This window comes from Alexandromys fortis, unplaced genomic scaffold (assembly GCF_014885135.2).
Source record: "Alexandromys fortis isolate MF-2015 unplaced genomic scaffold, M_Fortis_MF-2015_v1.1 scaffold_216, whole genome shotgun sequence".
Classification (NCBI taxonomy): Eukaryota; Metazoa; Chordata; class Mammalia; order Rodentia; family Cricetidae; genus Alexandromys; species Alexandromys fortis.
In genome coordinates this window covers 1,841,009-1,853,180 of record NW_026068089.1, presented here as the reverse complement: position 1 = coordinate 1,853,180, position 12,172 = coordinate 1,841,009, and the positions used below count along the sequence as shown (strand labels likewise).

Genomic DNA, 12,172 nt, shown 5'->3' with positions numbered 1-12,172 from the left:
TCCCCGCCCTCACAGGCACTGTCCCCGCCCTCACAGGCACTGTCCCCGACCTCACCGCCCTCACAGGCACTGTCCCCGCCCTCACAGGCACTGTCCCCGCCCTCACAGGCACTGTCCCTGCCCTCACAAGCACTGCCCCTGTCCTCACAAGCACTATCCCTGCCCTCACTGACTCACAAGCACTGTTCTAGGCTGATCTGGTGAATAAAAAACTGAAATATCACTTGACTTCCCTATACCATTGGGTGAAAAAAAAAAGTAATAACAAAATAATCCGAAGTTTTTAAATCTGTAGCTTTAATTTTAAGTGTCTATGCTGGCTGTGCAATGGAACACACCTGATGGACACAAATATTCCCTTAACAGCGTGGCTCTGCACCCCTGCCAACATATTCAAACAGATTTGGAAATGAGTGTCTTCCAGCAACAGTGAAATACATGTGCACGCATGGGGCAGGAGAAGGGATGAGATGTCAGGACTGCTGGCTCTATTGTTAGGTAAGCAGAAAACTGTAAAGACTGGACACAGAGGTAACCCTCCCCACCTACACCAAATGACACCACGGTGGGCTGAAGACAAGGTGTATAACAGGAATCCAGAAGGGAGAGGTTTCGGTTTTGGTGTTATGGCTGGGCGTGGCTGAGCAGGGAGAACTCCCAGAGCTGAAGTTAAAGGAAGAGTACATTCCAAGAGGAGGAGAGACACGGAGCAGAGTGGGGGCCCTGAGTGAGCAGAGAGCACTTTCCACACTGAGAGCACAGGGTACAAGCAGCCACGGTGACACACAGTACAAAGATTCAGATGTACGCCTGCTCTCCTGCACCATGTGTGAATGAAGAAACCATGGCATTTTATTTGGCCAAGGGCAAATCAAAGACAAAACTGGAATGAAACTTAGGTTTTCCTTCCCAGTTAGGCGCTCTCTCCACTGTGCCATCCTGGCAGGCAGGGGTGGGTTGTGGTGGGAGGGAGACATTCTTCCTTCAAAAGTAGCAGAAGGTGGAGAGGCCAACTAAATACCTCCAGAGCTCCATGTCAGGTGAGCAGTTCTGCAGGTGCTGACAACGAGCTCAGGCTCTCAGCACTACATCTCACTCATCCCAAGGGGGTGAACATGCCACAGGGGAATCATCTACATATTGTGTGTGCGCATGTGTGTGCACATGCATGTCTCACACGTGGAAATCAGAGACTAACCCATGAGAGGCAGTTCTTTGGTAAGTGCTCTAACCCACTGAGTCATCTTGCAAGCCTGGTTCCAGCTTTTGACAAAGTATCAATAACTTAAAATCAATAATGTAAGGAAGCTGGATTAAATGATGCCAAAGGCCTCCACATTTTAATTTCCTGTGACTTTAAGTGTACTCACTTTGTAGAAAATCAGATATTGAAATGAGATGAACTTTGAGAAAAGTGACCTTTCAGTTCAACAGGAATGCACCATGGTACTTAAAGACACATCGATCCTGCAAGGTGAACTTTTGTTTCTAGGATTTCCTTATAATAGGTCAGATATTAGACACACAGGCCATATCAATAATCAGGCCTAAGAAATGAGAAGGGGTGGGACTCAGGTAGAAGGGCCTTCAACTCAACCCATGGTCACTTAAAACTCAACAAATTACTGTTAGGCAGCAGACAGTATTTTCTGTAGTGAAGTTAGACAGTGTAAGCAGTGAAGGAAAAGCCATTGATTTGATTCTCTAAAAGAAAAAACTTGGAGGAAGGGAAGCAAAGTGGGAATTGGCACTGAGAAAACTCAAGACCCCACAGCATAACACAGGGTAGCACACGGCTGTAGTGTTAGCCTGAGCCCTGCCTCAGAAAAACTAAACATCAACCACAATAACAATAACACGAAACAAAGATTCCACAAGAAACAAAAAGAGAAGAGAGGTGACAGAGGCCAGGACAAATACCTGAGGTCGGTTCTTCACAGGCACCTGCTGTGGCTCGCACAGGTACAGAGAAACCATAGAAGAGCCCAGCAACCATTAACACTACAGGGGGCCAAGCAGTGCAAGAGAAGGACAGGCATAAGGCAGACATTTTACCAAATACCACTCGACTTTCGGTCAGTAAATAAATATATGACCTATTTTTTAAAGTGAGATTAGTCAAGATATGTATTTGCTCCTTAAATTCATATCAAATAGCTGAAAAATAAGGTCAGAGAGCGAGGGCAGGAGGCACCCTGCTGAACGGTGCCTGCACAGTGTGGTGCACAGCTTCCAGGGTCCTGAGTTTCCTGGAGCACAAGCCATATACAATGGATGAAACCACAAGTTTTAAAAAAGTGAGCCCGTTTTCTGTGACCCATGAAAGAAAGAGGAAAGGAAAGGAGAAACAAGGTCCCTGTGGTTCCTTCAATGACGGTACAACTAGAAACCGGGGCTTGAGGACGAAACACTTCTTTACCAGAGGAAGGAGAGCTTATCTTCTAGGAATTATTTACAACAGTTCATGAAAAACAAACAGAAAGGAACATTTTACGTCACTTCCTCCCCTATGAGTTTTTGATTTGTGGGTTAATTCCCAGAGTCCTGCCTGTAGGAGAAGCTGACTTAACCCATGCAAGGCCTTGGTTAGGAAGCAGGACCAGAAACAGTAACATAACAAGAACTCGCACGTAAGCTGAGAGAACATGTTATCTTTAATCAAATGGAAAACTCCTCATTTAGGGGGCGAAGAGACAGAAATCTTTAATAAATATATAAAGAAAGAAAAAAATAAAAAAAAAATAAAAAGAAGGGCAATGGCTATGGATACAGCCAAGTTAGAGGGTATGTGCCTACCATGCTCAGAGCCCTGGGTTCAGGCGTCAACACCTTATAACATATGTGTGCTGGTGAAGCCTATAAACCCAGAACTCAGGAGGTGGAAGCAGGAGGGTTAGGAATTCATATGGTTACATGGTGAATTCAAGGCCAGATTGGGCTACATAAGACCCTGTCTGAAGTAGATAGGTAGGTAGGTGATAGATAGATAGATAAATAATAGGTAGGTAGGTAAAAAAGATTAATGTACAACAAACATGTCTGAACTGCTAGCAATGCTTTCTTGACATATTGTTTGCTTTATGGTAGCATTAGCCAATGGCTATAATGGCTATATATGTTTTATAGACTTTTCTTAATGGTAACATTTAAAAAACTTTAAAGACCACCAAAAATATAATTAAAAATCATTCTTCTCAGGAAATACCTGCTCTTATGACAGGTCAAAGGCTGAAGCTAAACTTTCCTCTATTTCGTGTGCAGTGTGTGTGTGTACTTGTTTCATGTACGCTGGTTGTATGTATGTAGGCCTTTGGTGGCCACAGGTCAATGGCAAGTGTCTTCCTTAATTGCCCTCCACCTTATTTTTGAGACAAAAATCTCCTACTGAACCTGGGGCTCATCAGCTTGGCTGGGCAGCCTGCCTAGTGAGCTTCGGGGTCTACACGCCTCTACATCTCCAGGGACATGCTTCACTGCCAGGCTTCAGGCTCTGTGCGTGGGTGTGAGGGATCTGAACTCAGGGTCTCACATGTGTGCGACAAGCTATAACCCCAGCCCCTGAAGTCACACTTTCTGTCCCAACAAGCCAATCCTATGGAGCTCCACTGGCAACAACGGATTTACTCTCTGTAGAGTCCCAGCCGTGACCCAGGCACTGGACACAGAAAGAGAATGCCAGTAGGGCAGGGCCCGGGGAAAAGGTATACAACGGAAAACAAAATCACAGGTAAGAAAATAAAATTGAATTTGCATATAAGATGGAGAAATAAATAATTTAGGCCCTGAGAAATAAAGGTACTTGCTAAGAATCACGAATTATTTTGTAAGGTTTGTTTTTCTTTATTTTTCCCTTCTGATTATTTGTAGTAGTTTGGACAATATTTAACTAGCAAAGAAGAATATAAAGAATGAATGTGTGAGACATGGTGGAGTCAAGGTCTCTCTCCAGTCTACTGTCCTCTGTGTCACCTCAGGCTTTATTCTTCAGACCTGGAAGACCTAGGACCACTGGTCCCACCCCTCCCCACTGCAGCTGCTGTGAGCTAGAACAGATGTGCCTGTCTATGCTTTCCAGAGGGCATCTTGACTGCTTTTGCCATCTATCCCGAGTTAAGGATGCCTTTTAAAACTCATTTATATAGTTATGCAGTGTGTGTGCGTGTTCACTGCTGAGAGGGTCTGCACACCAGGGCACTCAGGTGACCAGAGGACTCCTCACAGGAATCCATTCTCTCCTCCCAGCATGTGGGATCCCCACCCCCCACATGTGTTGAGCCCTCTCAGTGATCCTAGTAAGGCTCGATCTCTTAACTGTGTCCCATTAACAAGACAAGGAAGTTAACATTTCTTTTAAAACATACTAAAAACAGTTAGTTAGCAGTTTAAAAGGGCTGTTGAGTTAACAAAAATAGTGTACCTGATTTTTCTATTCACATCTACACAACTCCACAAAACCATCACCCTCCCCATTACCTGGAAAACCCAATGGCACCTATTTAAATGACCTCTGTTGAATTAGGTGGGTCTCCTACAATGGAGGTCAGGCCTCAGAATCTAGCAGCTAATTACATGGCCAGTGGTGAATCAACCCAGGAGGCCTGATTCTCCTCTTGTCTTCTACTGGGGAACGAAGATTCACCCTGACAACAATATGACAAGACCAAAGTGTGCTTCACTGTTTGTCCCATAACGGCCATGCTCCAGTGTCACAAAGGAGGCTGCACAGAGAGCACAGCCGTGACCCCCACTAGCAGCGACAGCCTGCTACCACTGTGTGAGAAATATCTACTATACTAAGACAGACTCTCAAATGTGTGGGTCAGGGAGATTTATCTGCATTCACACTTTCCCCCTCTCCTTTCTTCTTCCCTTCCAGGGAAGTACCAGGGGCTCCACACATCTAGAAAGTGCTCTGCCAGGGAGCTACACCCCAGCCCTCCTATTTTTTTTTTTTTTTAATTTTCAAATTTTCCTAATCTGGCCTAGAAGCAAAACTAGAAGTCTTATTAACAGAGTTGGCCCATGGGAAGACCCAAAAGTGGCCCCCAGCAACAACAAAATGGGAAAGCCGATCCCAGGCAGAAGCAAAGGCTAGCCATGTCTCCCCACTCTGGCAAAGACAGGGTTCCTTGTCCCTCTCCCAAGCCTGCAGGGAAGGGGCCTCTGCAGCTGGGCCTCCTCCAACTCACTTTCTGCGTCAAATAGTATGGGTCAAAGTCCTCCAGGGGAACCGCAACCAGGCCTTGGGGGATGTCCCCATAGATGAAAGGCAAACTCTTCCCTGCTTCCAAGTCGCTGTTCGGCTTGGGCTTGCTGTCTTCGTCATCTTCCCGATGACTGCCATCCGCCTTTGGGGGCTTCTTGAGCTTGCTTTCAGCAATGCGCCTCTCGATGTTTGCCAGCGACTCGGGGGTGAAAGGCTTGAAACTGTCAGGGCCTGGTGGTGCGAGCAGCCGCGCTGCCATCTTCTCATCCTGCAGCAGCTTCGTTAGTTATGCTGAGTCCAGGACAGGCCAGCTCTGGAAGACAGCAACACAGCAGCATGAGTCAACCCCTCCTCTGCGAGAGGCCAGACCTTTGCAACAGTTTCCACCATGACATGGCTCTTTTTTATCTAAAAGAAATCTATGGTGAGAAGGCTTGGGGGAGCCACCAGCTAGGGAGATGGGAAGAGGGGGGTCTTTCGAACTGCTAGCATGTATTATATTTACTAAATCCAACTCACTGTTCAGAACCACACACATAAGAGAGATGTGCTTCACAGCCCCAGGTACTCTGCTCTGGCTAAAGAGGAACAGATGATGCTCCCTAGGGCCCGCATCTGCACGGTCAAGTCACCTTCCCTCTGGATCTGGTCTCTAAATGAGACCATTTTCCTTTAAGGGCAAGAAAAGGATAAACTATCCCTCTTTTCAAAAACGGTACTTTCTGGGATGTGAGGGCGACCTGGCCGCGACATCTGTCACCCCATTGATCGCCAGGGTTGATTTGGCTGATCTGGCTGGCTAGGCGGGTGTCCCCTTCCTCCCTCACAGCTCCATGTGTGTCCCTCCCAGAGGACAACCTTTCCCGAATAGAGGAGGACGGGTCAAGGGTACACGAGTAGCTGCGCTCCCCTGCTAGAACCTTGAAACAAGCTTTCAAAAACTGTACTTTCTGAAAACAAAACTCTTTCAAACTTCGGCGAACACAAAATACTGATAAAAGCTCTCGTTTGCATCCATCCTTCCATCTCAAGGCTGCAATGTACTGAGTTGTCAAAATCTTTCCAGTATAAAAGGCCAGTAGTATCTTTTTGTAGGATCAAGCACCTGCCAGGGACAAACAGAAGATGTTTTTCAGTGGAAGGGGCTGCCAGCACCCCCAAAGCCCCCTACTTAGCAATGAGAAAGGCTGAGGGAATGAACCCAGGTTCCCCATGTAGTACTGCAGGCCTGGGAGGCTGGAACCTTGAAAGACTCAGAAGGCAAGGACAGAGCAGAGAACATTCCGTCTAGAAAGAGCAACTGCAGCAAGGTCACACAGGCATCAGGGACTTCTCAGCCAGTACGTGAAAAGCCATTTTACTCCTGTATGCAGAACTCTAGTTACTTCTAACCCAAGCCTGGGAACAGGAATCATGAAGCCTGGAGCAATGGCTCAGCTCTTGGCAAGAATGGACAGACACCACTGGCAGTTCACCTGGTGCGCAAAGTGCGCTTCCTTCTGTCTTGGCAGCTTAGGGCGGCCCAGGAAACAGACCTCTTAAGGCTCTGTCTCTCGCACCCCACGCACCTTTTAAGATTGTTTATTTAGTGTTGCCCAAGGACCCAGGAAGTAGTTTTGAAAGAGAAACACTGCGGCTTCTGCTCCTTAGTCCTCAGGGTCCACTTCACGGCTATGTGTAAGCTGGGCCTGTTCAAGCCAATGGGTGTAAAGTCTCACTGATGTGGAGCATGGTCCCCAAGCCTGCACAGACTGTTTTCCTTGTGACCGCTGTGCCACAGCATGGAGCTAAGTGTCCGTGACCAGGCTCTGCTTACAGCACAGGGTTCTGCAGCCAGAACTATACGGTGGCCCCACACAGACCAGGTAGCTTCCCACACTGCACCCAAACTCACAGGTTCAGGCAAGGGGAGGGGCCAGAGGAATCATTCTGGTAAGTATAGGACTTTAGAGATACAAGACATGGTAGGACTCCTCCATCTATTGTGTAGATGGTTCCAGAAATGTAGAGTCCTAAGAGACTGGACAACTTGCCCAGGTCACAGGCTCAGCAGGTAAGGGTACTTGCTGCCAAGTCTCAAGACTGGAGTTCTATCCCTGGGATCGACATGACAGAAGGAGAAAACCAACTCCCACAAGTTGCCTTCTACACACATCATGTAAGCTTCTCTAAATAAATAAATGCAAAGAAAAAATGAAGACCTCAACCAGACGCTGATATCCAAACTCTTATTTCTTTACTACAAAATAAATAAATAAGTAAATCTATTTTTTTTAAGTTAACCATTCCATTCTGTCCTCCCCACCACTAGTCCCAGCAGGAACAGCCGGGCTCATTAAGCAAATCACACAAAGATAATATGATTTTATGATCTGAGACTTCAATTACAGTTTCCCCCAGCCTACTTTTTTCCCTAATTCCTTCTATACCCTGAACAAGTCCAGTAAATCCCTTTCCTCCTGCCCCAACCTCAAGACTCTAGCCCCTGTGCACCCACCTTCAGCCTCCACAGCACCTCCTCTGGGAGCTTTGCTCACCTCTCAGCTGCCTTTCAAGTACCAGTGTCACCTCCAGAATACAAGGATCATCATCATTTAATGACAAAGAAACAGAGGCTTAGAGAACTACAACGGCATCCCAAAGCCATGCTGCTAGAGAGCAAGTCAGGACTCCAAACACCTATGGCCACTCACAGACTAGACAGGTCATGCCTGGAACCTGCAGTAAGACTGAGTGTCTGTAACTGCAGGCTCCACCTTCCACACTTGCCCACAATCCGCTCAGCTCATCCACCCAGCCCAGGCTAGGATGCTGCCTTGCTGTCTTCCGCCCACTATCTCCAGGGTCATGACCCGCCCCCATTTAGCCCTGCTCCCCAGCACATTTCCAGCCTTCTCCTTTCCTTCCTAGCTCTTCTCTGTGTTTCTGAATCCTCTGCTTGTTTTACCTACCTCTGCCTTGGTGACACTCACTATGCCACGGCAGTGGTCTCCCTCCTTCGCACATATACTTTCTTCTCTATGGCTGTCTTCCGAAATCTGTTACCCTCTTTCCCTCAACCCCTTCGTACTCAAGTGACTCCAACTTCGTGCCTTGTCCTCACTATGCCCAGAACAGTCCCACACTTTAGCCATGGGCTCCTCCTCTAGCACAGGGACTACCCTTTTCCCGTCATCCAGCACGGGACCACACTCGTCATGGCCAGCCCCCGCGTGCATGACCAGCACCACAGCCTTACCATTCCTTCCTGAACAACTTCCACTGGCAAGTATTACCCACTCAGGCCCCACAGAAGTAGTCTTCTCACATGTCACCACCACTCTGGGCCTCTGATAACTTCCTGTTTCTCAGACAGCCCCTTCTCCTGCCTTCCAGACATCTCTCTGGTGACTACTGCTTGTCTTCTACTTTGGTGATGTTTCTTTGTAAAGTAACAGAGTATGACTCCACAGTGCCCAGTTCAGTCCATCCATATGTTGTTCCATCTGTGATGCCAGTTTGCTCTCTGTGTTCCTTTATCAGTAATCACTTCCATGGATTAGTTCTGCTGCTTCTTAGATTTCATCCTATGAGGTTTGGCTTCATCCCAACCCCAATTCTGTAAAATTTACCTTACTGTGGTATTCATTTTATTGCTGGGTAGTATTCCATCTGTGACTGCGCCACAATTTATTCACCCTGCTCTGACACTTTGGGCTATGTGAAGCTGCTGTGGAAAGAAGCTACCCCCTTTACCCTTTACCCTTCACCCCCATCTTTCAGTCGTCAAATACAATGTGATTCTTTGCAGCATTTAGCTAAGGAGCAGTGCTGAGTTGGAGACCATGTATAAAGCGTCACAGGGTGAGGGTTCTAGCGGCCCCACATTTCTGTCAACACTCAGAACAACAGTCTTCTCGATCAGGGGCACCTCACAGTTTTAAGATTTATTCACTGAAGTAAAATTTAGGTAACTTGAAATAGACTATTTTAAAGCAAACGACCCCCCTGCAAACAACGTATTTGCCGCCTCCACTACTGCACACCAAGTCTTTTCATCGTGGCAAATTCAGTGCTGCCCCTACCCCTCACCCAGCTTAGTTTCTCTCCAACCACACCCCAGTTCCCCGATACCAAAAGTGCATTCCGTCCCTACCAATGTATCTTTCCTGGCATTTCCTATAAGAAGGAAGCACACAGTGTGCAGCCATTTGGGTTTGACCTCCCTCTTTCACTTAGTATAAAAGTTTCAAGGTAAAGTCACGCAGCAGTATGTATCAGCACTTCATTGGGTGTGTGTATCTGAGTGCGTGTGTGCGAACATGAGCATGTACGTGTGTGTGTGTGTGTGTGTAAGTGATTTTGCTATACAGCTACATAGCAAGCTGTGTGCTTACTAACCCACTGATGAGCCCTTGAGCTCATGCTACCTCATGGCTGCTGTGAGTAGAAAGTGTTTTCCATCCATCCATCGTCATACAGGTGTTCTCCTAGGTTTTCCATGCACCCATGGTCATACAGGTGTTCTCCTAGGTTTTTCATCACCCATGGTCATACAGGTGTTCTATATTTTCCATCTACCTATGGTCATACAGGTCTTCTCCTATGTTCTCCATCCACCCATGGTCATATAGGTGTTTGCCTATGGTCATACAGGTATTCTACTAGGTTTTCTTCTAGGAGTTTTATTGTTCTACCCTTCTCATTCAAACCTGCAAATCCCTGGGAACTGGACGTTGCATACAATGTGGAGAAAAGATTCCTTTTTTCCCCCAGTGCCAACAATCAGCTGACCCAGCATCACTAAATCAATGTCTGGTTATTGTCACTTTTATTGACTCCTATATCATGTATTGTTGACTGCTATATACACTATATCATGACTCCTATAGACACATATTACTGACTATGTACACTATATTGTGACTCCTATAGACACATATTACTGACTATATACACTATATTGTGACTCCTATAGACACATTACTGACTATATACACTATATTGTGACTCCTATAGATACATTACTGACTATATACACTATATTGTGACTCCTATAGACACATTACTGACTATATACACTATATTGTGACTCCTATAGACACATATTACTGACTATATACACTATATTGTGACTCCTATAGACACATATTACTGACTATATATACTATATTGTGACTCCTATAGACACATATTACTGACTATGTACACTATATTGTGCACTTTCTAAATCTAACCTTGTCTGTTTTTCTTCTTGGACCTAAGTTCTAGTCATCAAATAAACCCCTCCTTCTTCAGAGTAAAAAGTAAACAGACTTCCGGGGTTTAGAGTGAACTCAGAGGTCATGCAATGCAACATTCCTGATCTGAAAATCAAATGAGAGCCTGAACTGTCTAACCGCCAGTTAGCACACTGGAGAGCAAGCAGTATCTAAAATAAGTTGACCCTTAAGCAATGGGAGTTTGAACTGTACAAACCCACTTACATGCAGCTTTAAAAAACTCTTTTGACAACTTGAAAAAAGTTACAGATAAACTCAGTAGGCAGAATTTTTTATATCAAAGAAAAGTTAAGCAAGTTGTGAAGGCATTGAAAATCATATGTATAAAGGATCTGTCATTTGCTACCATGAAATATATTCACTTCCATATCAAAACTTTAAATTTACCAAAACCTATAAAAACAGAACATACACGGTTGTTCCTTGCAGCCTCACAAATCTTGCTAAATGTACAGATCCAGTATTGAATCACAAATGCATAACTTTCTGTACAACTGTTGTCATTCCCCAGTCATTCTTGTTGCCATGGTAGTTAAGTCCTGGTGTACCACTAACTGCCTCTGGGAAAGGAAAGTGCTTTTCCCTCTTTACAATAAATCGCGTACCTAGCAGACAGTGGTCTCTCCATCGTGTGCACTATCACCACACACATCCCAACTGTTACCATCAGGTCAGCAGCAGGAGTCAGAGACAGCCAGTTTAGACCACTTGCCTAGCATGCTGAGGCTCAGATGTTGATCCTGTTTGGGGAGGGTAAAAGCCATCTTCAGACCTCACTGTGTCTGAGCATGCTGCTCCAAGATCAGCTGGACTGTTATGTCCGTAGAACCACTTCTCTCTGTCACTGCCCCTGCTCCTCCTGCTCAATTGTCTTCCTGCCATGTCCCCACCTGCCCAGATAATGAAGGAACAATGACAGTGGCTCTTGGTTCTGAGAATTTCAAAAGACTGAATTAGACTCAGTAACTTGGGGGCAATAGATGGTTAGGGCTCTCTTCTCTTGCTCATTCAAGAGAACTAAGGTCTTAAAATGCTCTCTGAAATCTGACAGAAATCCGTGGAGTTGGGAGTGGTGCCAAGGGTAAAAGACAAAGAAAATGGCTGAAGAGAGGTTAGAACAGGGTGAACTGGAAGGAAGCTGGCTAGGGAGCAGCCGTTGCAGGGGCTCTGAGTAGAGAGACTTGTAAGAAAGAAGCTGGGAGCAGCACCAAGCTTACCAGGGAGCCAGATGTAGTCTGGCACACCCTAACATCAACACTCAGAGGCTGAGGCAGGAGGATGGAGATCAAGACCAGCCTGAACACAAAGTTGGAAGGGTTAGGAGGTGGGGGGAAATGTGGGAGAAGTTAGGGAAGAAAGGGAAGAATAGGATCAAAATACATTGTATACATGCATGAACTTCTCAAAGAATTAATAAAAATATTTTTTAAATAAGACTAGCCTAAGCTACACAGTGAGTTCAAGGTTAATCTAGGTTGCATAGCAAGATATTGTTTCAAAAATAAAAAACAAACAGCAACAGAGGTTGCATGTAGTACAGGAATACACAACACATCTGACCTGTGTGGCTCTGCATTAGAACATAACCCTACACATGTGAGAACAGTGGTTAAGTCCCCGGCATTGCAAAAGAGAAATAAAACCAAACTTGTCTCAGACCAGAACGAGAACATAGTTTGATGACTCACATTCCTGGTATTTAAAT

At 45.7% G+C, this 12,172-nt stretch overlaps 1 protein-coding gene across 1 annotated transcript in view; it reads right to left on the bottom strand.

The window, feature by feature from the left end:
- Positions 1-12,172, bottom strand: part of Scn8a (sodium voltage-gated channel alpha subunit 8) — a 176,080-nt gene that overhangs the window by 105,025 nt on the left and 58,883 nt on the right. Inside the window, exon 2 of the mRNA XM_050122500.1 lies at positions 5,190-5,519. Within this exon, the coding sequence (XP_049978457.1) occupies positions 5,190-5,465 (276 nt within the window). The 5' untranslated portion in view covers positions 5,466-5,519. The remainder of the gene's footprint in view (positions 1-5,189; positions 5,520-12,172) is intronic.